Genomic DNA, 25,992 nt, shown 5'->3' with positions numbered 1-25,992 from the left:
AAATAAATAACTTTTTCAATAATATTTTATGTCATATAAACTATTTTAAATAATTTTGAGTAAATACATTGAACAATACATTCAAGACATATATTATAGAAACAATTTTAATTGCAATTAGTATTAAAGATTCTTTGTAATCGTAGCCTCAAATACAAATGACGTTGATGTTCTATTTTTATACTCATTGGTAAAGAATCGTACGGAAAGTAATCCATAGACATCCATAACTGTTAAATAAATAGAACTTGAAGTTTTTATAACCTTATCGTGAATACACATTTATTAGCTTTAATGTCAAGCGATATTCAAAATCTGACAGCAGGACTCGGTAAGATATTTAATGTTTAGAAATTAAGTCGCAGTATTGTTTGGAACCAAGATGGCGACGCCCATAACAAATGTTTTAACAGATGGAAATTATGTAAAAAATATTTCTATATATTACATATCCGGTTATGAAATTGCCGACAAGCGTACGGCTATAATTTGAATTTAAGGTGCTACTTAGAGGCAATCTCTGTAGATAAGATCCTTGTACAGGCGCGTGTGCAGGGGGTTGGGTTTCAGTTGGGATGGGGGGACGTTAACCCCATTTTTTTTTCAGTATGTTTTTCGGGAGAGCATGTCACGACCCCCCCCCCCCCATATATTTCTTTCACCAGACTATCCCCACCAACACCTTCCACTAATTTGTTTGCATATTTATGCATTCATTGAATCGGCTAACATAACAAATGTACTCATGATGGTATGCAGTCAAAACGGCCCCATGATGAAACGGCCCTGAACATGTAAGTCAAAAGGGGACCAGACAACTCGGACCCATGGACAACTCGGCCTCGGGGCCGAGCTGTCCGAGACAACTCGGCCCCGAGTTATTGATACGGGTTCATTGATACTTGTGGAAAGCGGCTATATGTCGAAATCAGATTTTCAAGTAGCAGAATTGAACAGTTTATCCTAGTATTTCTCAATCAATACAGTATTCATATGCCAAAGCAGTAAAATTACGACAGAATTACAGGTGCGGTGTTGCCATCGTGAACAAACGTCGCAGCGTAATGCATGTTGTCTGGGTCGAACTTCATTGGAACAAAAGGAACACGGATATGTCGGCATTTTGTTGGAAAGTGATATTAGAAAGTGATAAGTCCAATAATTCGGACGGTTATATACATTATTTGAAAATGGCATCATGCTCACCAATTGGAATTACTTCTTAAAAGCAGGAAGTCAGGAGGCTATATCCGCGAGTGTTGTTACAACGATAAATGACGTTTGCATGTTTTTTCTGGGATCATCTCCAATGTTTAGGTCACTGATTGTAGAACAAAAACAAATTATTCGAACAGCGGAAACTATCTTCAAAGATAAATGGATCAGCAATTTATCAATCCGACATGACACTTCGTTTCGGGACGTTTAGACCTTGCCTTTTAAGATGTGCTACTCTTTTTGATTAGGATCAAGGATTCTTTTATATGTACCATCCAGGCATCCTACAGACAGGATAGTACACACCACAGCCTTTGTTACACCAGTTGTGGAGCACTGGCTGTAATCTATTAAAGTGGTACCCAGGTAAAAATGTCAACTTTAACATTATACTTATAAATACAAGTGTAAAAAAAAAACCTCCAAAAAATCCTAACTATTCTACGACTTTTTTCATTTCACCAATTAAACCACTGTTTGCACACCTTTGACAGCACTAAATGTGTGTATAATTGTTTCAATAACACAGCATGGGTGATGTAATTTTGTTTTTTAATGCCACTAACTTATTTAAAAAAAATCAAAGACAGGCTAATAAGCCATACAACCAACAATGAAGCATTCTCTAATTATTCCAAATTTTGTAATTATGAAGAAACTCAATTTCCCAAAACCTAACAAATACATCTGTTATCTCTCCTGCTCTGTCCTTCTTTCCCCCCCCCCCCCCCCCCCCCCCCCACCGTCTCACTTCTCTCTTATCTCATAAAACACACACACACACACACACAACACAAGTTGACATTTTGACAGATACAACATTAATGGTACACATTTTGTCCTCTTACATATTGACCATTGACCTGTATATCACTTTCCATGGCCGACTGATGCTCTTTACTCTGTATAATTGAGCATGCTGTGATAATGTGGGTAACGATTGAGGAGTTGGCTGATTACTACATGTAGCACATGACCATAATGCACAAATGAGTTTTACTACATTCCACATGTTGTATGATATATGCTTATGCGACAAAAATGGCCATTTTCTTATGTTGAACCCTTTTTAGGGGTGGATGGGTATTATGACCAATTAATCAATTATACTGATTATATTATGGTATTCAGGGGACAATATTTCTAAATCTGAGGTAACCGTAAGTCGGTTCACGTGGTTTTTACCTAGGTAACCAATTGTTCGGTTACGTGAATTATATTTGCGTAACCTGTGGATTACCTGATTGGTTACCTCAAAGTTACGTTGAAATTATATTCAAATACATAATTTTTAGCTCAAACAAAGTTAAAACAAAATACAAAAGAAAACTTTTTATAGAAGTTTCTTTAATGCTTGCAAATCGAAAGAAGTGACTTGTAGATGTTTCTTTTGTTTTCGTACGATCGTAGCGTTGTAGATTTACTTTTATTATTATTCTTCACCATTTGCCATCGGGATCGCAAAAAGTAATTTTTAGTTGCCCGAATCTAAAAACCACTGTCCTCGGACATCGGGCCACCGTATTCTATAATCTCTGTGCAGCTTGCGGAAGTTAACGCTATTGTAAAATGACTAAATATCAGCCCAGTACTGAAACAAAATAGATACATTTGGAGGAAAAATGCCCATTCCCTGGTGTATGATTAGACTAATAATTTTCTTTTATAAATAACAAATAAAGGCTACCATTTGTCACTGATATGTAAAATTTAGTATACAGGAGACTGAAAAAAAAAAAAAAACACTCTCCAAAAACCCAAGCAACAAATGTCCAGTTCCTCTGAACTATAAAACAGGCTACTCGATGGTGCATGATTAGATTAATAAACATAAATCTTATAATAACATAAAAAGAAAGACCACAATTTGACACCGATATTTTGCGGTGGTGATGCTACTTTCACTTTATCGCTGGTACTTCTATACTACAGTGATGTTCCAAATGTTTGTTATTTAAAGCTCATTATGCGATGTTAGTATTTTTCAGCTTTTGTGACATTTTTGCATTTTTGTTTACGTTAAAACCGTTTTCAACCTTTCTAAAATTATAGGCAATCCAATATTATGTCTACATATATTCCTTTAGAGATAGAATAACAGCAGATAATTTAGGCGCCTTAGCGATCCGTGCACATTTCTTTACAACTTTTGGCTCGACTCTATACTGAGTCTTCGGTCACAAGTTACAACCGTTGCAATATACCGTTGGCTACTGGTTTGCTGCACATCAAGTATCTAAAAATCAGTCTAAAACATTTGTCGGAATACTAGTAGTATGTCTGCATGAATAAACTTACTGTAATCGTGAAGTCTGCAAGTTTTAATTTCTGAACGTCTACAGGTCATGACGTAACTGATTTGTGGTTCGCGTAAATTTAATTTTGCGTAACCGACATGCGAACAGAACGGCGGTTCGCATGAAATATTGTGCCCTGGTATTGAAGGTATTTTATTTTAAAATAATGAATATATTCCTAAAATTTTGAGTGTGCCAAACTTTTGGGGGTTTTATTTTTTGCAAAACAAGAGTTACTACTAGAGGCACTGATTTTTCGCGAACGCGGAATCGCGGAAATACCTATCTGAAACGGAATTCCCGATTTTTTTTCCAAAACATTTAATTTTAGCGCATTTGATTAATTAAAATTTATTTTTCGAACTAAAAACTATGGACACTGACATCTGCCTGTGCTACGCTACGACACTAGTACCTTTGTATGTTACGCCAAATGTTTAATGTAGAGTATCTAGACATTTTACCAGTTGTGTTTTCTTCGCTTATTCCCGGCGATTTAACGGGAAAAAACGAACGTGAGCTAAAATTGTCCGATATTTACTCAAGTGAAAGATATATTATGTTATGTTTGCTTATTAATTTTTAACATTTGCGGCATTGCCATATTACGATCTCACAAAGGAATGCAGTAATTGCATATTGTATGCCAGGCTTTGTTCAAAATAAATTATACAAGGGCATTTTCCCGATCATATCGTAAAGAAAACCGAAAATGTCTGTCTCGTGGCGTATTCGTGGTTAAATTTAAGCCAAAAATAAATACAAACTACTGACATGTTTTGCCTTATTGCATATTTATTTATTTTATACCAGCAATTAATTGTGGTGTGTGTGTGTGTGTGAGTGAAACAAAAACAGAATTTGTTTAATACTGAAACGGAAAAAAACGGAATTTGTAATATTATGAAACGGGAAAAGTGAAAAATCTAAAATGGAAAATCAGTGCCTCTAAGTTACCTACCCCGATTACAAAATGTTTATTTTGGGGTCAGGGCCAATTGATTTTTCTTTATTTTTCTTTTTTTATTATTCTTTTGAAGGTATTTCTTCAGTATAACAAACAATCAATATCATTCTTGTCATATTTAAAAAGTGTCCACAGTCCCTATTAACAAACGACGCACATAAAATAATTGTGCATATTGATTGCCACTATTTACCTTATGTAGCTGATAGAAAGATCCGTTTAATACCAGAAAATAAACATGAGAATGGTAGCATCCACGCAAGATTTTCATATATGACTGGTACTTATCTTTGCTATACAAATTGGAAAACACATGTTTAATAGACATCTTTGAAGACGTACCAATCCAATCAAAAGTTCTTTATTATTAATTAGAAACGGTCCACTTTTATAAGGTAATAGATCACAATGTCTGATAAGGATAACTCATTTATACTGTTCATATAGTTATGACAGAGAAAAGGGATTGAATTAAATACTGGATTCTGTAGCCTACACAAATGAACTTGTTACAGAAATGAGCGAAGTCAGTAAACTTAGTTCATAACTGTTAGCCTACAAAGATTAACACGAGGTCCCAAAAATGGCAATCATGTAATTTTATACTTTATTTAAAAAAAATGGAATTTAGACTGAGGGTCATTCCATGTCAAATCAACAAATGGCCCATGCATTTCGGTCTCAGATTCAGATTGAAATTTGTACCAAACATGCCTCAGTTATCCACATGAACAAATCTCAAGTTTGAGCTCTGTATTTCAAATAGTTTTGAAGTAATGGACATTTTCCTAACTACGGTAAGAGTTAAATTTAGCTGAAAAATGGCTGCCATAATTTTCCTGCTATATTTCAAGACCTATTATCTTAGGACATAATGGACTTAAGAGCCTGAAATTTTGCATGGGCACTAAGGAGGTAATAAAGGACTGATTTATAGCAGACTGGTGCTTTTCAGTCGTCATATTAAATGACTGGATACAAATAAAAATGTCGAAAATGCAAGTTTATTTCACGAGCACCCATTTTCCAGACTCTAAAACAATGTCTTACATTCACTGCACACACATAATCTTTTTTGTCTATGAAGTCCACCCCAGTCACTACATAATTGTAAAGTTTTACATCTATGTGCTGTTTAGTTATGGAATAACGCCCTTCTGAAATAAGAAAAATGTCAGATTGGGAACATTTTCAATGACAAAAAAACCAATGTGGGTTAACTTCAAAAATCCTGAAACTGAGCTCATTTTATAGCTAGTGTGATGTAGTTTGTGTGTGCCAAATTTCATTATCCATATAGAAGCCCTGCTTGGGAAATTTATCTTTCAATTATGCATGACTTCAGCATATATGCAAAGCATTTCGGAGGATATAAACAGTTACATGGTTAATGTATTTTCTCATTATAAAACACCCACATTTCAGTTATTTTGCTACTTATATAGATTTAAGATTAGTAATTGTTTACAGGATGAAATATTTTCTTCAGTAACACTAAAAACATAAGCTCATTTAACCCCTTGGAATTGGAATCGTTGAAATATTTTTACTGTTGCTTGTATAGTATGACCACGAGTACAAAAAAATTGTTTAGAAACCTCACAAATTTTCATGTGGATAACTGAGGCATGTTTGGTACAAATTTCAAGTGAATCTGAGACCGAAGTGCGTGGGCGACCTCAAATATTTGTTGATTTGACATGGATTAACCCCTGAATAAGCCTAGGTATGGTTTTTTATGTCTATTATTTTTCTTTTTTATCTTTAAAAAAATATCAAATAAAACTTCATTTAAATATTTGTATTTCAGCCAGAGGTTAATGAATGTGCATATGTTATTTATATATGTACATACTATAGTAACAGTAATCCAGGGCTTCTAGAATTTAAAAAAAATTCACTAGCCATGGGATCAGTGATTAAACGTACTAGCCATGATTAAAAATTCACTAGCCCTACTTTAAATAAATCCAATTTTACTAATAGTAATAATCAGATATGTCACCTAAAGAGGGAGATTGAGCTTACAAATTCTTAGATTAGGGGTGGAAAGAGGGGTCAGGATATTCACATTTACGAAATATGTAAATGCAACATTTGACAAGGTTTTGTTTCCATTAGCCGTCGGGCTAGTTATAATAATTATTTACTAGCCCAACACTGAATATTACTAGCCATGGGAGTGGGGCTACCATAATCTAGAGGCCCTGAGTAATCAAAATAATCAGTGTTGTCTATTTAATTTTTGTTTCGTTTGTTAGAAAGTCACAGTCCATGTGACTGGAACATGATTTGATGCGCAGTACTTTATGGCATATTGACTAATCAGAGCTATTGGGGTCGGATAATTTTTACTCTTGGAATTCTGCACGCACACGCTGGTCTACTTGACAACTTACTACGCATTGATGATGGTGTCTAAAATTATGGGGTTTATTATTATCTTTATTATGGCATCCCATGTTTTGAATAAAATCCTTTGTAATGACAGATTTTGTCAGAGTTTGTATATATTTTTTATCAACATTGGGGCCGTTCTAGATCAATGACGTAACGCTGTCAGCCGTTCATAACTTGTAGTGGTAGGTCAAATGACGTGTTACAAAATGTTGAGGGAGGGAGACTGGTTGAATTAAAAATGCCACGTGAATGTCAATGTCCCAACCAACACTATCAATTTGCCTAAATGGGCAACAGAAAATAATGCCCTCTACCGTAAAAATAAGTGGTTTAGGGATCAGCCAACAGACAATAGATGGTTGGGTTAAAACAGTTATCAGTGTGTCTGCCAGAGGGTAAAATGGGTATGGCACCATACCCAAATATTTTGGCCAAATTTTGTTTTTAAGTAAAACAAATTGTCAAAATTAATTACTCTTATCATTGCTGTACATATGATTTTCTTAACCCTAATCCTAAACTTGACCCATTTTCTTTCTGGAGGAGGCCACCCATATCCCCTACTGACTGGTTACATTCAATTCCATAGTGCCATACCCAAAAATGTCTTTCTGGCAGAAACACTGGTTTTTCTTGTAAAGTTCATAACATTGTGTTTGTGTTATTTTGGCAGCTGCTCGAAATCAAGTTACCGACCCATTTGCTGATTCTGAGGACAGCGATGTTACGAGTGGATCCAGTATTCAAGATCCCGTCCATATCCGTATTCAGCAACGGAATGGTCGCAAAATGTTGACCACTGTCCAGGGCATCAACCCGAAATACGACTTCAGGAAGATCGTAAAACATGCCAAGAAGGTACAATATAGTTTTACATTGAAGTGAATTATCATGGGGCTAAAACTAGCCGGTATTTTTAGTCCCCTACTGGTCCAACCGGAGGGGACTGTAGGTTTTGTTTCTGTCTGTCTCTATCCGCCCGTTTGTCCCACATATAGTTTTGGGGACTTTTTTCACTGTTTTGCCGATCACAAAGCATTTTGGAAACAAAACTAAAATTTCTATTTCAAAGTTATGTTCACTGATAGTAAAACTATCAAAATTAGCTGTGACATCCTCAAAAGGTCCACACTTGTTGTCAAGTGATACCTCTTGCCAAAAAACCACTTTCCTGGCAAAGACTAACACTGATACTCCATATGTACCCTTGGTACACATAAGTTCTAAAACAATGTGTGTTTCCAGTTTCCCGACGAACAAAAACAAAAACAAAATCCATCATGATCCCTGATGTTTTGCAATTAGCAAACTAGATTTAGAACACTGGCCGATTACTGTTTCTCGGTTTGATTATATATATATATATATACAGTCAAACCCGCTTATTTGCATACCCTCGGTGCTGCTCGATTTTGTGCAATTAACCGGGTTAGTCGATTAACCGATAGAGTACCGACTTTCACTTTGTAACAGCCATCCAACTACAAAGTGGCATGGGAGACAGTCTAGCATAATGCGGTACTTCATACCGGAACTATTACAGTTAACACATGTCACATGCAGTTGGATATATATAAATGTAAAAAAATATATCTATCGATATATATATATATAATTAGCATGACGTTTTTGTTTTAATCTTCCAGACCAGAAATCATTTTTTAAAAAACCAACAACGGCCGTCACTGGGCGTCGTTTTCTAAAAACACAAACTTTGTGCATTAAAAAAAAAAAAACACTGATCATCCACTAGTGTAAACAAAGTGTATTAGCCATGTAGTTAATGAGATAAACTTGAAACAACAGAACCATCAAAAAGTTCACGTTTCATCGGTGCACGTGTTTACAAAATGACGTCAGTTTCCGGAATTACCGGGCTGTTGATTGACCGAAGAGAATTACGTGAACTTCTATGCATTTGCTGGTATGGTGTTCTTTCCATCCCAAAAGATATGGCAAGCTTTGGTATTATTTGTGATCCCCAAATAATGACTTTGCTATTGTTAAGCAATTAAAGTTAAGCTCGGCTAGTGAGTCGTTATCAGTTCCAGCAGTCTGCATTGCATGCATGACCGGTCTAACTGACCTTCATGGTGCGGTCCGACTGATTGGTGTCTAACAATATAGCAGAAACTTAGGGACGATCCATAAATAACGGTCTTTGTTATGTTTTTTTTTTTTGACGACCTCCCCCACCAGTCTTTTTTTTTCCCGCTACATTTTCCGGGAAGCAAGTGATAAATCGTTTCTTTTGCGTTTAACAGATATAGCGTACACTGCATCTAATGAATAAGTGAACAACAACCCTTTCTCGATCACATTTATTAAAAACATAACCGCCTAGGACGATTGATCTGTAATCTTTTAATTATTAACAAGGCTTCTCAACATAACGTAATAATTGATACAGAACAATGATTGCCCTGAACACGTCAATCGAATAGGGCCTCAATAGTTGAGTGCGCATGCGTACAAGCGCACAGGCGGTACTTCTAAAAATAATAGTCGGAGAGTTACCAGTTATTGAGATTGCCTCTGATTAACAGCAATATATTGCAAACAAAACATTATGTCTTAGGTTTATTCAACTTAATTATGTCATTCTTAAATCTTGTAGTCGGGTATTGTGATTCACCAGTAGTAACGTGCACACCATCTCATTTGCATGTCACACGTAGACTAAACAGTGATTACAGTCGGCTTACCACACAGTGAGCTCAAACAAAACAGATTAATCGTGATTTATTTGAGGTTTTTTTGCCAAAGTTTGATAGACATTCTCAGTCATTTGTGACATTAATTTAGCACAAAAAAAAAAAAAAATCGTTATTTATATGTGCAAATAACCGATATATAGCCTGTAGTCTGTGCAATTAACCAGATGTTTTGTAGTGTTATAAGGGCAAATGGTTCCGTGTTGGGTGAAAATAGTCGATTAACCGAATTATGCTATAAACCGATGTGCAAATAAGTGGAGATGACTGTATATATATATATATATACTTTTTTTTTAAAAGGAAGAAGAAAAAAGGTTCCTACCTACTTACCCTATTTTGTTTCCCAAGACTGAAACCTGAAATACATACGTATTTTTAGGCTTAAACTAGGTTTCTCAGTTTGGTGGAAGTAGGTCAGATTCATTGTATATAGTGATGTAGGAGTTCGTACTGTATTTACATATTGTTACAAGGCTTCAAATAGGAAGCAAAATATGGGCTGCTGTTATTTTCTTTAAAATAGCAGGTCAAAAGAGAGATGTCCTACTGTTTATGTAAAAAGAAAAAAAAAGAGAGAACCTGCTGGAAAAAAGATAGGATAGGGTGAGCTGATCATTTGGTGGTTGGGGGGGGAATTATGACCTCTTCGATGGATTTTAGAGCATTATGGAATTAAAATATAACAATTACGAGCTAAATAGCAGATGAGATAATCTAACAACCATATCTCTAAAAAAAATTACCTGCAATTTTTGTGGTGGTTTTAGCAGGTGAATTTCTATTTCTCCTTCTAGATCTAAAAAGTAGACAGCTTTTTACAGGTCGCTATTTTGAGCCGTGTTGAAAGTTTGTACTATATCTGTATGTATTGTAGGAGTTTGTTCTATATTTTTGTGCATTGTTGTAGGAGTTTGTACTCAGGGCTTCTAGATTATGGTAGCCCCACTCCCATGGCTAGTGATATTCAGTGTTGGGCTAGTAAATAATTACTATAACTAGCCCGACGGCTAGTGGAAAACCCCTTGTCAAATGCTGCATTTACATATTTTTTTTAAAATATGAATATCCTGCCCCCTATTCCCACCCCAATCTAAAGATTTTTAAGGTCAATCTTCCTATTTATGTGACATATCTGATTATTACTATTAGTAAAATTGCATTTATTTAAAGTAGGGCTAGTGAATATTTAATCGTGGCTAGTACATTTTTAAAATCACTGATCCCAAGGCTAGTGGATTTTATAAACATTCTAGAAGCCCTGGTACTGTACCTGTGTGTATTGTTGTAGAGTACCTGTGTGTATTGTTGTAGAGTACCTGTGTGTATTGTTGTAGAGTACCTGTGTGTATTGTTGTAGAGTACCTGTGTGTATTGTTGTAGAGTACCTGTGTGTATTGTTGTAGAGTACCTGTGTGTATTGTTGTAGGAGTTTGTACAGTACCTGTGTGTATTGTTGTAGGAGTTTGTACAGTACCTGTGTGTATTGTTGTAGGAGTTTGTACAGTACCTGTGTGTATTGTTGTAGGAGTTTGTAGAGTACCTGTGTGTATTGTTGTAGAGTACCTGTGTGTATTGTTGTAGAGTACCTGTGTGTATTGTTGTAGAGTACCTGTGTGTATTGTTGTAGAGTACCTGTGTGTATTGTTGTAGAGTACCTGTGTGTATTGTTGTAGGAGTTTGTACAGTACCTGTGTGTATTGTTGTAGGAGTTTGTACAGTACCTGTGTGTATTGTTGTACAGTACCTGTGTGTATTGTTGTAGGAGTTTGTACAGTACCTGTGTGTATTGTTGTAGGAGTTTGTACAGTACCTGTGTGTATTGTTGTACAGTACCTGTGTGTATTGTTGTAGGAGTTTGTACAGTACCTGTGTGTATTGTTGTAGGAGTTTGTACAGTACCTGTGTGTATTGTTGTAGGAGTTTGTACTGTACCTGTGTGTATTGTTGTAGAGTACCTGTGTGTATTGTTGTAGAGTACCTGTGTGTATTGTTGTAGGAGTTTGTACAGTACCTGTGTGTATTGTTGTAGAGTACCTGTGTGTATTGTTGTAGAGTACCTGTGTGTATTGTTGTAGGAGTTTGTACTGTACCTGTGTGTATTGTTGTAGAGTACCTGTGTGTATTGTTGTAGAGTACCTGTGTGTATTGTTGTAGGAGTTTGTACTGTACCTGTGTGTATTGTTGTAGAGTACCTGTGTGTATTGTTGTAGAGTACCTGTGTGTATTGTTGTAGGAGTTTGTACTGTACCTGTGTGTATTGTTGTAGAGTACCTGTGTGTATTGTTGTAGAGTACCTGTGTGTATTGTTGTAGGAGTTTGTACAGTACCTGTGTGTATTGTTGTAGAGTACCTGTGTGTATTGTTGTAGAGTACCTGTGTGTATTGTTGTAGGAGTTTGTACAGTACCTGTGTGTATTGTTGTAGGAGTTTGTACAGTACCTGTGTATTGTAGGAGTTTGTACTGTACCTGTGTGTATTGTAGTTTGTACTGTACCTGTGTGTATTGTTGTAGGAGTTTGTACAGTACCTGTGTGTATTGTTGTAGGAGTTTGTACAGTACCTGTGTATTGTAGGAGTTTGTACTGTACCTGTGTGTATTGTTGTAGGAGTTTGTACTGTACCTGTGTGTATTGTTGTAGGAGTTTGTACTGTACCTGTGTGTATTGTTGTAGGAGTTTGTACTGTACCTGTGTGTCTGTGTGTATTGTTGTAGGAGTTTGTACTGTACCTGTGTGTATTGTTGTAGAGTACCTGTGTGTATTGTTGTAGGAGTTTGTACAGTACCTGTGTGTATTGTTGTAGGAGTTTGTACAGTACCTGTGTATTGTAGGAGTTTGTACTGTACCTGTGTGTATTGTAGTTTGTACTGTACCTGTGTGTATTGTTGTAGGAGTTTGTACAGTACCTGTGTGTATTGTTGTAGGAGTTTGTACAGTACCTGTGTATTGTAGGAGTTTGTACTGTACCTGTGTGTATTGTTGTAGGAGTTTGTACTGTACCTGTGTGTATTGTTGTAGGAGTTTGTACTGTACCTGTGTGTATTGTTGTAGGAGTTTGTACTGTACCTGTGTGTCTGTGTGTATTGTTGTAGGAGTTTGTACTGTACCTGTGTGTATTGTTGTAGAGTACCTGTGTGTATTGTTGTAGGAGTTTGTACAGTACCTGTGTGTATTGTTGTAGAGTACCTGTGTGTATTGTTGTAGGAGTTTGTAAAGTGCCTGTGTGTATTGTTGTAGAGTACCTGTGTGTATTGTTGTAGGAGTTTGTAAAGTGCCTGTGTGTATTGTTGTAGAGTACCTGTGTGTATTGTTGTAGGAGTTTGTAAAGTGCCTGTGTGTATTGTTGTAGAGTACCTGTGTGTATTGTTGTAGGAGTTTGTAAAGTGCCTGTGTGTATTGTTGTAGAGTACCTGTGTGTATTGTTGTAGGAGTTTGTACAGTACCTGTGTGTATTGTTGTAGAGTACCTGTGTGTATTGTTGTAGGAGTTTGTAAAGTGCCTGTGTGTATTGTTGTAGAGTACCTGTGTGTATTGTTGTAGGAGTTTGTAAAGTACCTGTGTGTATTGTTGTAGGAGTTTGTACTGTACCTGTGTGTATTGTTGTAGGAGTTTGTAAAGTACCTGTGTGTATTGTTGTAGAGTACCTGTGTGTATTGTTGTAGGAGTTTGTAAAGTGCCTGTGTTTATTGTTGTAGGAGTTTGTAAAGTGCCTGTGTTTATTGTTGTAGGAGTTTGTACTTTTCCTGTGTGTATTGTTGTAAGAGTTTGTACAGTACCTGTGTATTGTTGTAGGAGTTTGTACTGTACCTGTGTGTATTGTTGTAGGAGTTTGTAAAGTACCTGTGTGTATTGTTGTAGAGTACCTGTGTGTATTGTTGTAGGAGTTTGTAAAGTGCCTGTGTTTATTGTTGTAGGAGTTTGTACTTTTCCTGTGTGTATTGTTGTAGGAGTTTGTACAGTACCTGTGTATTGTTGTAGGAGTTTGTACTGTACCTGTGTGTATTGTTGTAGGAGTTTGTAAAGTACCTGTGTGTATTGTTGTAGAGTACCTGTGTGTATTGTTGTAGGAGTTTGTACTGTACCTGTGTGTATTGTAGTTTGTACAGTACCTGTGTATTGTAGGAGTTTGTACAGTACCTGTGTATTGTTGTAGGAGTTTGTACAGTACCTGTGTATTGTAGGAGTTTGTACTGTACCTGTGTGTATTGCTGTAGGAGTTTGTACAGTACCTGTGTATTGTAGGAGTTTGTACTGTACCTGTGTGTATTGCTGTAGGAGTTTGTACAGTACCTGTGTGTATTATTGTAGGAGTTTGCGTGTAACGGCACGGTAGTGGAGCACCCAGAGTATGGTGAGGTGATCCAGCTGCAGGGAGACCAGCGACAACTGATCAGCAACTTCCTCATCACCACTGGCATCGTCAACAAGGAGCAGGTCAAAGTAAGTGTAGTGTCTGACACAGTGGCAGAATTGGAGGGGGTGGGGAGGGGTGGAACTGGGTTAATCTGTGTACATTCAGATACAATCATCAACAAGGAGCAGATCAACAGTAAGTGTAGTGTCAGACACAGTGGCAGAATTGGAGGGGTTGGGGAGGGGTGGAACTGGGTTAATCTGTGTACATTTAGATACAATCATCAACAAGGAACAGATCAACAGTAAGTGTAGTGTCAGACACAGTGGCAGAATTGGAGGGGTGACGGGGGGGGTGGAACTGGGTAAATCTGTGTACATTTAGATACAATCGTCAACGAGGAGCAGATCAACAGTAAGTGTAGTGTCAGACACAGTGGCGGCCTTGGAGGGGAGGGGGGTGGTGGAACCGGGTTAATCTGTGTACATCTAGATACAATCGTCAACAAGGAGCAGGTCAAAGTAAATGTAGTGTCTGACACAGTGGCGGCCTTGGAGGGGTGGGGGGTGGTGGAACCGGGTTAATCTGTGTACATCTAGATACAGTCGTCAACAAGGAGTAGGTCAAAGTAAGTATAGTGTAACACAGTGGCAGAATTGGAGGGTGTTGGGGGTGGTATTGTGTTAATCTGTGTACATCTAGATACAATCGTCAACAAGGAGTAGGTCAAAGTAAGTATAGTGTAACACAGTGGCAGAATTGGAGGGGGTGGGGGGGGGGGGCCGGATTAATCTGTGTACATTTAGATACAGTCGTCAACAATGAGCAGTTCAAAGTAAGTGTACTGTCTGACAGTGTGGTAGAATTGGAGGGGTGGGGTGTGTAATTGTGTTAATCCATGTACATCTAGATACCATTGTCAACAAGAAGTAGGTCAAAGTAAGTGTACTTTCTGACACAGTGGCAGAATTGGACGGGTGGAACCGGGTTAATTTGCGTACATTTAGATACAATCGTCAACAAGGAGTAGGTCAAAGTCAGTGTACTCTCTGACACAGTGGCAGAATTGGAGGGGTGGAACCGGGTTAATCTGCGTACATTTAGATAAAATCTACAACAAGGAATAGTTATATTTCCAAACAAAACCTACCAGTTTAAGAAAAGAAACAATAGCTTCACTTATTTGGAATCAATCTTGATTGACTGGTGTATCATTTTATTAAATTAGTGCCTTTATAAATTATAATAATTGAGAAATGGTCTTTGCAATATATCCTGGTACCTATCACAGTTCAGTTACCTGTATCGCTATATATCATATATGAACATTTTGGCAAACAGTGTATGCTCTGCAGGGCTTCTAGATTATGGTAGCCCCACTCCCATGGCTAGTGATATTCAATGTAGGGCTAGTAAATAACTACTATTGCCATGCCAGACAGCTAGTGAAAAAAACAGAAGTCAAATGTTGCAATTAAATCTATTTTGTAAATATGAATATACAAATCACACTCCAACCCATCAATGTTAGTGTTTGTAAGCTATATCTCCCTCTTTAGGTGACATATCTGATTATTACTATTATTTAGTAAAATTGTATTAACTTAAAGTAAAGTAGGGCTAGTGAATTTTTAATCGTGGCTAGTAAAAAAAATTAAATTACTGATCCCCATGGCTAGTGGATTTAAAAACAATTCTAGAAGCCCTGCTGTGTTATTTTATGGGCCAGTATACCAGCAAGTATTATTTGTGGTTATTTTATGGGCCAGTATACCAGCAAGTATTATTTGTGGTTATTTTATGGGCCAGTATACCAGCAAGTATTATTTGTGGTTATTTTATGGGCCAGTATACCAGCAAGTATTATTTGTGGTTATTTTATGGGCCAGTATACCAGCAAGTATTATTTGTGGTTATTTTATGGGCCAGTATACCAACAAGTATTATTTGTGGTTATTTGGAATATACAACTAAATATGAACAATAAAACACATTTTTTGATTTGATGTGAGTTAATTAAGATACATACCAGAAATACATTTTATTTAATAAAAATGTATTTGTATTCAAAACTATGTAAAAAATATATGAGCCCTGTAAATATATATATTTATTTGTTGCCCATTAATGGATGGATAGAACTTTTTTTTTCTTTCACCCTAAATTTGTTTGCCAAATTGTTAAATTTTAATTGGTCTACTTTTTGTGTTCTAGTAAAACATTTTACTATATTTTTCGTTTCAGGTTCATGGTTTCTAACTTTATAACACTGATGGGAAGAAAAGGAGTTTCAAAACTTGCTGATAAATTCTGTGTAGACTTCATGTTAGATGTTAACTTGTCACGAGTCCTGGTGCCGTTTTTATTGTACATTCTGTCTTTCAAAAGTCTATCCTGATCTGTCACATGGTTTGAATGTATAAATACATTGTGTACATATTTATTTTGTCATTTTGCATATTTTAACTTAAGTAAATCAATGCAGTAATGATTTTCACTTTTAATGGAAATTTGATTTTGGTGTACATTTCAAAAGATTAAATGTGAAGGTCGTAGATTTTTTGAAAAGTAGCAATTTATTTCGTCATCCTTTTATTTATGTATTAATTCAGTAATAAATGACTATATTCACATCTAAATACAACTGTCTTCTTTATATTCATATACTTCATTTGTTTGACACCCAATAGCCAATCTGGGGCGAGACGTAGCCCAGTGGTACAGCGCTCGCTCGGAGCGCAGTTGGTGTGGGATATGCCCCTGTTGGTGGGCCCCTTGGGCTATTTCTCATTCCAGCCAGTACACCACGACTTGTATATCAAAGGCCGTGGTATGTACTACCCTGTCTGTGGGATGGTACATATAAAAGATCCCTTGCTGCTAATCGAAAAGAGTAGCCTATGAAGTGGTGACAGTGGGTTTCCTCTCTCAATATCTGTGTGGTCCGTAACCATATGTCTGATGCCATATAACCGTAAATACAATGTGTTGAATGCATTGTTAAATAAAACATTTCTTTCTTCTTTCAATAGCCAATCTGATAGAAAAGGTTTTTTGACATAATCCACCACCTCTTGTGGTTTGTGCACTTCCCAAATAGCGATATCACATAACCGACTTCACCCATTGAGAAATGCATTCAACAAGTTCACTCTTATGTTTGACCCTTTTTCTTCTTTTTTTTCCCCACATTGTCTTTGACAATCATATACAGATATTTGGCAAGGTGTTAAGCGTCTGTTGTTTTATGACTATTCAAAGTTTGGGGCACTTGAACCTGGTGAGTAGCTGTTTGGTATAACACTACCAAATGATTCTGGTAGCAAAGGTTTTCATTTATTTGACAAACTTGCATATATGTTGCATTTTAGCTCGGTTGAGCACTCACGTGAGGCTTTTATCTCAGGATTAAACCACCATGTGTTTTTTCTTGTTCCAACCAGTGCACCACAACTGAACAACAAAAAAAGTTTGTTTTGTTTAATGACACCACTAGAGCACATTAATTAATCATAGGCTATTGGATATCGAACATTTGGTAATTATGACTCGTAGTCGTCAGAGGAAAGCCGCTACATTTTTCTTAATGCAGCAAGCTATCTTTTATATGCACTTTCCTACAGACAGGAAAGCACATACCACGGCCTTTGTCCAGTTGACCGGCGTTGTGGTTAGCCATCGATCTACAGGCTGGTAGGTACTGGGTTCGGATCCCAGTCGAGGCATGGGGTTTTTAATCCAGATATCGACTCCAAACCCTGAATGAGTGCTCCGCAAGGCTCAATGGGTAGGTGTAAACCACTTGCACCAACCAGTGATCCATAACTGGTTCAACAAAGACCATGGTTTGTGCTATCCTGCGCAAATAAAAGATCCCTTGCTGCCTGTCGTAAAAAGAGTAGCCCATGTAGTGGCGACAGCGGGTGTCCTCTCAAAATGTGTGTGGTCCATAACCATATGTCTGACGCCATATAACCGTAAATAAAATGTGTTGAGTGCGTCGTTAAATAAAACACTTCTTTCTTTATTTGAAGCACAATGGCACCCGGTACGCTGATTTGTGTAAATTACATACAGTATAACTGGTAAGCTGCAATATAAATTTTAAACAATTTTATTATTTTTCTAGCGTACCGGTAATATTGTTCTTATATATTTTGTACGTGTGTTAGTCACACACATTATATTTAAAAAAAAACCCTATCAGTTTAAGAAAAGAAACGATAGCTTCACTTATTTGGAATCGGTGTAGATTGGTGTATCATTTTATTAAATTACACAAAATTGGAGCACTTTATAAATTCTAGTAATTAAGAATAGGTCATAGCAATACATCGTGGTACGTACCACAATTCAGATTCCTGTATCACAATTGATCACAATACGAAAATTTAGGCAATACCCATCCTTAATTAGAACAGTCCGTCCCTAGTATTAATGCATTATATGAAATAATCTACTGGCGGTGGGTATGCTTTCTTGACAAATATTGAAATGGCCATTGTTTTAAATGTGCAGAGTAAAAATAATTCTTTCTTTTTAAGATCAGGCATTCATTACTAACGACAGATCTCGCCAATAACAAATGTAGCAATATTAGATGGTCTAATGTGGGGAACAGCACAAAAATTCATATCAGGTCAGATGTTTGGTGTAATTCTACATTAGGGCCTTCATGAATATTTGACTCGAGGGTCGAGTTCGACCCGGACTCGAGTACCCGACACTTGCACTAGATGATGCCGAGATTAAGGAATACGGTAAAATTGCATTACACATCTTTATTCCAGCGCTGAACATGGATGCCAAATCATGCCATTGTAATGGATTTAAAAACAGGTTGATACGTGCAGTCTTCTGATGGACGAACGGCCAGTTTAAAAAGAAACTAGCACGTGATCATATAATTATTGTGTAACTTGTATTGTTGATTATCTACTGCTGAAATTATTGGCCTACATTGTCCATTGTATTATAGTTGATCATTGTATTCCACCTTGTCCTGTGAACGGACTCGGGTCTTGCTAGACTAGACCCATGCCCAAGTACTCGTGGAGACCCTATTCTACATCCAAGTTAAATTTACTGTATAATACATGATCCCATCCAAGTTAAATTTACTGTATAATATATCCAAGTTAAGTACAAGGTATGCATGGTTACTGCACACTTTCGATATCATGACCGACAGCCTGAGTACAACAGCACGAGGAATTATCTACAGTTGTCAAAGCATTGAAAGTCTGCAATAACCATGCGTAGCACAGAAACGTTTGTGATAACTGATATACCATCAGCTGATAAGAAAGTTTGGTTCAGTGAGTGATGCTGTTTAAAAACCTACCTACCGTAAGCATGCTTCAAGTTTGCATAGAACTGAAAGGAAGGAAGGAAGGAAGGAAATTTTTATTTAACGACGCACTCGACACATTTTATTTACGGTTATATGGTTACGGACCACACAGATTCAGAGAGGAAACCTGCTGTCGCCACTTCATGGGCTACTCTTTTTGATTAGCAGCCAGGGATCTTTTATATGCACCATCCCACAGAGAGGGTAGTACATACCACAGCCTTTGATATACCAGTCGTGGTGTGCTGGCTGGCATGAGAAATAGCCCAATGGGCCCACCAACGGGGATCGATCCCAGACCGACCGTGCATCGAGTGGGCGTTTTACCACTGGGCTACATCCCGCCACGAACTGAAGGAAGGTTAAAGTTAAAGTGGGGGGGGGGGGGGTGGGGGGATTTAGTTCAGTCGGCTGAATGCTCGCGTCGCAGGATCAAACCACCTCGGTGGATTGATTCAACTGATTGGGTTTCTTCTTGTTCCAACAAGTGCACCACAAATGGACGAAGAAGTTTGTTTTATTTAACAACGCCACTAGAGCACATTGATTTTTTTACCTTATCATCAGCTATTGGACGTCAAACATATGGTCATTCTGACACTGTTTTTTTTTAGAGGAAACCCACTGTCGCCACATAGGCTACTCTTTTTTTACGACAGGCAGCAAGGGATCTTTTATTTGCGCTTCCCACAGGCAGGATAGCACAAACCATGGCGGAGTTTGGAGTCGGTATCTGGATTAAAAATACCATGCCTCGACTGCGATCCGAACCCCGTACCTGCCAGCCTGTAGACCGATGGCCTAACCATGACGCCATCGAGGCCGGTCACAAATGGACAAAAACCGTGGTATGTGATTTCCTGTCTGTGGGAAAGTACATATAAAAGATCCCTTGCTACATTAGGAAAAATGCAGCGTGTTTCCTCTGATGACTACAAGTCAGAATTACCAAATGTTTGACATCCAAGAGACGATGACTAATAAATCAATGTGGTGGTGGTAAACAAAACAGACTTAAAAGTGAAAAAGTTTGTTTTATTTCACCACATCACTAGAGCACATTAATGAAATCATCGGCTATTGAATGTCAATCATGGTTATTTTAAGTTTTCGACATCCAATAGCTGATGATTAATCTCTAGTGGTGTCATTAAACAAAACAAACTGAACTTTTCTGCACATCTTAATGTTTTTGTACCCTATTGCCTAAAATAATTTAGTACGTACATTTTAAAAATATCTTCCAAGGGGGTTGAGACACGGCCTAGTGGTAAAGAACTCGCCTGATGCGTGGTCAGTCTAGGATCGATTCCCGTTAGTGGGCCTATTTTTTGTTCCAGCCAGCGCTCCATGACAAAAGCCATGGTATGTACCATCATGTCTGTGGGATAGTGCATATAAAAAATCCCTTGCTCTTAATTAATAAAGATTAGGCCATGGAGTGGCAGCTGCAGGTTTCCTCTCTTGATCCTTCATCACGTCTGAGCCATATAACCATCAAAATGTGACGAGTGTCATTAAATAAAGACTTCCAAAAGCAACAAAAAAAACACACCTGAAATTGGGGGACGGTCATTCCGAATGTATTTATCCCTATATATGTGTGTGTGTGCATATGGGGGAAGAATGTTTGTCTGTTTTGTTGTAAGAAAAAAAAGCAGCATTCCATACATTTAGTTCCTTTAAAACGTACAGCAGTCTAGATTATTATACACATTATCTCTGATCAAATGATAAATCATTGTGCTCTAGTGCAGTCGTTAAACAAAACAAACTTTTAACTAGTCATCCAGTGAATTACAAGCCATTTTTGTTTGTAGGCAAGTGATTTGATCAAAATTAGCACTAGCCATCATATTGGTTATGTGCAAATGGATTGTTCATATAATGGAAAAAATGCTCATAATGAAAGAGTTCTTGCTACTGTTGTGGTGGCAGGTTGGTGGAAGTCAGAAATGTGTTTTTTAACTTCTACATCCCAGTCATGCCGGTAGGTTAAAAAAGTGCTGGGGCATTGTTAAAACAAAGGTTTTTGTTTCCATCTATAGACATTGATGCTAAAATAGCCAGAACCAACTTTGGGAACCACTTTAATATTTATTGCAGGGCTTCTAGATTATAGTAGCCCCACTCCCATGGCTAGTGATTTTCAATGTTGGGCTAGTAAAAAACTACTATTGCCATGCCCGACAGCTAGTGAATTGTTTTGGTCAAATGTTGCAGTTAAGTATTTTGTAAACATGAATATCCTGCCCCCACCCCAACCCCCCATTATTAGTGTTTTTAAGCTCTATTTCCCTCTTTAGGTGACATATTTTATTATTACTATTTTATTTAGTAAAATTGTATTAACTTAAGTAAAGAAGGGCTAGTGAATTTGTAATTAGGACTAGTAAATGTTTTAAATCACTGATCCCATGGCTAGTGTATAAACATTTTAGAAACCCTGTATTGTTCTGCTAGGAAAGAAGGAAGGAAATGTTTTATTTAATGACGCACTCAACACATTTTATTTACAGTTATATATGGCATCAGACATATGGGTAAGGACCACAGATATTGAGGGAGGAAACCCGCTGTCACCACTTCATGGGCTACTCTTTCTGATTAGCAGCAAGGGATCTTTTATATGCACCATCACATAGACAGGATAGCACATACCACAGCCTTTGATGTACCAGTCGTTGTGCACTGGCTGGAGTGAGAAATAGCCCAATGGGCCCATCGACAGGGATCGATCTCAAACCGACCGCTATGTCTTGTCTTTTGTTCTGCTAGGCAACTGAACTGGTTTTAAACAGATTAGCCAAGATATTATATTCAAGTGTGTACCAGTATCCATTTCACATGTAGTTGTGGATTATTTTTCATCTGGTTGCAATCATGTTAACACAATATAAAAGAACAAAATGTTATGACAAAAGGTTTTTTTTATTTTATTAATTTTCTCTTATATTCCATTCACAAAAATATTAAGCAATAAGAACAAAGGGGGAAAGCTCACAGAAAGATGATCCCTTGTACATCATGACCAATAACCTTTTTGATCACGAGTACTTATTGTTTCATCTTTTCATAAACATGTTACATTTTATTTTGAACGGGACTTGTTTCACTGATTTTTTTAAGTTTTACAGTGTGAACAACAATGTCCATAAATCGAAGTGTCTGGATTCTAAGTGGTCACTGCTCAGAGGAGGATGTAGGTAACTTTTCATAGTGTAACGGAGATTCTCTGGTAAATCCCTCAAAATATGTAGTGGGAGGGGAAGGGGGGGGGGGGGGAGTGCAGGAGTGTTACCTACAGGACCACGGTTTTAGGAAAACTATCACCAAACTCCATTAACCCTTTTCTGGTTCAGTGGCTTATGAGATTAAAAGGGTTAATACCCATCCTTGGTTCTGTTTCGCAGTCACATTGACATATTTAAATCCATTAAGATGGAAGATGAAGCAATAGCTAGATTATGGTGTATGTGTAACTCACATTTCATGTCGACTATCCTGATAGAATCCCAATGGCTAGATTATGGTGTATGTGTAACTCACGTATCAAGTCGACTATCTCGATAGAATCCCAATGGCTAGATTATGGTGTATGTGTAACTCACGTATCAAGTAGTCTGTGCTCATAGAATCCCAATAGATAATGATGTGTGTGTAACTAGCATTTCAAGTAGACCATCCCGATAGAATCCCAATGGCTGGATTATGGTGTACATGTAACTCACGTATCAAGTCGACTATCTCGATAGAATCCCAATGGCTAGATTATGGTGTATGTGTAACTCGCGTATCAAGTAGTCTGTGCTCATAGAATCCCAATAGATAATGATGTGTGTGTAACTAGCATTTCAAGTAGACCATCCCGATAGAATCCCAATGGCTGGATTATGGTGTACATGTAACTCACGTTTCAAGTCCACTATCTCGATAGAATCCCAATGGCTAGATTATGGTGTATGTGTAACTCACGTTTCAAGTAGACTATCTCGATAGAATCCCAATGGCTAGATTATGGTGTATGTGTAACTCACGTTTCAAGTCGACTATCTCGATAGAATCCCAATGGCTAGATTATGGTGCATGTGTAACTCACGTTTCAAGTCGACTATCTCGATAGAATCCCGACTATGGTGTCGATAGACTCACGTTTCAAGTCCAATCTCGATAGATCCCAATGGCTAGATTATGGTGTATGTGTAACTCGCGTATCAAGTAGTCTGTGCTCATAGAATCCCAATAGATAATGATGTGTGTGTAACTAGCATTTCAAGTAGACCATCCCGATAGAATCCCAATGGCTGGATTATGGTGTACATGTAACTCACGTTTCAAGTCCACTATCTCGATAGAATCCCAATGGCTAGATTATGGTGTATGTGTAACTCACGTATCAAGTAGTCTGTGCTCATAGAATCCCAATAGATAATGATGTGTGTGTAACTAGCGTTTCAAGTAGACCATCCCGATAGAATCCCAATGGCTGGATTATGGTGTACATGTAACTCACGTTTCAAGTCGACCATCTCGATAGAATCCCAATGGCTAGATTATGGTGCATGTGTAACTCACGTTTCAAGTCGACCATCTCGATAGAATCCCAATGGCTAGATTATGGTGCATGTGTAACTCACGTTTCAAGTCGACTATCTCGATAGAATCCCAATGGCTAGATTATGGTGCATGTGTAACTCACGTTTCAAGTCGACTATCTCGATAGAATCCCAATGGCTAGATTATGGTGCATGTGTAACTCACGTATCAAGTCGACTATCTCGATAGAATCCCAATGGCTAGATTATGGTGCATGTGTAACTCACGTATCAAGTCGACTATCCTGATAGAATCCCAATGGCTAGATTATGGTGTATGTGTAACTCACGTATCAAGTAGTCTGTGCTCATAGAATCCCAATAGATAATGATGTGTGTGTAACTAGCGTTTCAAGTAGACCATCCCGATAGAATCCCAATGGCTGGATTATGGTGTACATGTAACTCACGTTTCAAGTAGACCATCTCGATAGAATCCCAATGGCTGGATTATGGTGTACATGTAACTCACGTTTCAAGTAGACTATCTCGATAGAATCCCAATGGCTAGATTATGGTGTGTGTAACTCACGTATCAAGTAGTCTGTGCTCATAGAATCCCAATAGATAATGATGTGTGTGTAACTCACATTTCAAATACACTATCCTGATAGAATCCCAATGGCTAGATTATGGTGTATGTGTAACTCACGTTTCAAATACACTATCCTGATAGAATCCCAATGGCTAGATTATGGTGTATGTGTGTTACTCACGTTTCAAGTAGTCTGTGCTGATAGAATCCCAAATCCTATTTAAATGCAATCCAGTATTGTGCAACCTCTGGAAGACCATTAAGAAATTTGCTCATTTTCAAACCCAGTATTAAAGGATCTCAAATGATGAACATTCAACAGGAGCATGTATACGGGTCCATTAGTGTGTTAGAGAGATTCATAATGGTCAATAGATTATAAAAAAGAAAGAAAGAAGAAACCACTTGTGACAGAATTATCACATTGTGGGGGCGACACTAATTATTTTATTCCTGGTAGGTCTCCACATTTTCCCTCTGTGTATACTTGATTTAAATATCATTTTATTTTAGTTTATGGGTGATGGGTATTAAAAAAAAAAAGTTCTCCACCCCCATAATCAATTCTTGAAAAATCCCAAGGTAAAAAAGTGGTTTTGGAATTTGTTTTATTGATACATGTATTTCATATATAATGTAAAAGGTATACATAGATACCAAACAATGGTAAATTACATTTTAGATAAGCCTGGCTCTTTAAATGTGTTCAGTTAATTAAATGACCAGCCTCAGTGGAACAGTGGTTGTGCCATTGGTTTTGGGCTGGGTTCGCATACAAGCACTGGTTTTAACCCAGAGCAAGTTTTAACTGTTCACTGGGAAGGTGCAAAGACACGACACATACGTAAGTCAAACTAAAATCACCTATAATACAGCACAGTGGTTACACCAGTAGGTTTAAGAGATGGGATCTGGCTTCACATCAAGAGTATAGAATACACCACTGTTTTCAAGTGCAAGATGACAACATCAATTTCTCACACTAAACCCTCCCTCGACAAAGCCCAGACACCTGGGGTATGTGTCCTGGTGTTGTTTTACAAGGCGATCTTGATGCTAAAATCACCTCAGTGAACAAGATAGTAAGGCACTCAGGTCATTTTAGCGCAAAGATCCTTCTGTAAAACGTGACCCAGGGACCATATTTTCTAAGCTATCCTACGCTACAATATTGTACAACCATCGTAGGCCATGACGTCACTGTGGCATGTATTGCAATGAAGTAATAGACTACGACAGTTTTATGACATCGTAGTGCAAATATAGCTTAAAAAATCTGTACCCAGGACCATAGGCTTCAACCTTAGCTGGACAAAAGGCATAAAAATTACATGATCTGGTTTTCATATTAGGCAAGTCGGACTATTATAAACTGCTATGGAATATTCAATAATGAATACATTTGCAGAAGCTTCCCTATTCCAGCCCTCAGACTGAATGCAGTGATGACATGAAATGAGGTGTCACTCAGCACTAACCATGGCAAGAAAGCTCAGAAGCATACAAAATATCAGTTGAAAATTGTATGAAATAAAAATAAATAAAACATCGTTCAAG

The 25,992-nt window shown here is 37.5% G+C and overlaps 1 protein-coding gene across 1 annotated transcript; it reads left to right on the top strand.

Annotated features, from left to right (window-relative positions):
* Positions 1-171: 171 nt before the first annotated feature.
* LOC121387739 (eukaryotic translation initiation factor 1-like) lies at positions 172-16,591 on the top strand. The gene is made up of 4 exons (XM_041518937.1): positions 172-331; positions 7,556-7,740; positions 13,907-14,038; positions 16,197-16,591. Exons 1-4 carry the CDS (start codon positions 295-297, stop codon positions 16,209-16,211), a joined length of 369 nt encoding a protein of 122 aa, XP_041374871.1. The 5' UTR covers positions 172-294; the 3' UTR covers positions 16,212-16,591.
* The last annotated feature ends 9,401 nt before the right edge of the window (positions 16,592-25,992 follow it).

This window comes from Gigantopelta aegis, chromosome 13 (genome assembly GCF_016097555.1).
Source record: "Gigantopelta aegis isolate Gae_Host chromosome 13, Gae_host_genome, whole genome shotgun sequence".
NCBI lineage: Eukaryota > Metazoa > Mollusca > Gastropoda > Neomphalida > Peltospiridae > Gigantopelta > Gigantopelta aegis.
Note: the sequence above shows the minus strand (reverse complement) of the source record. Positions and strands in the feature narration are given on the sequence as shown.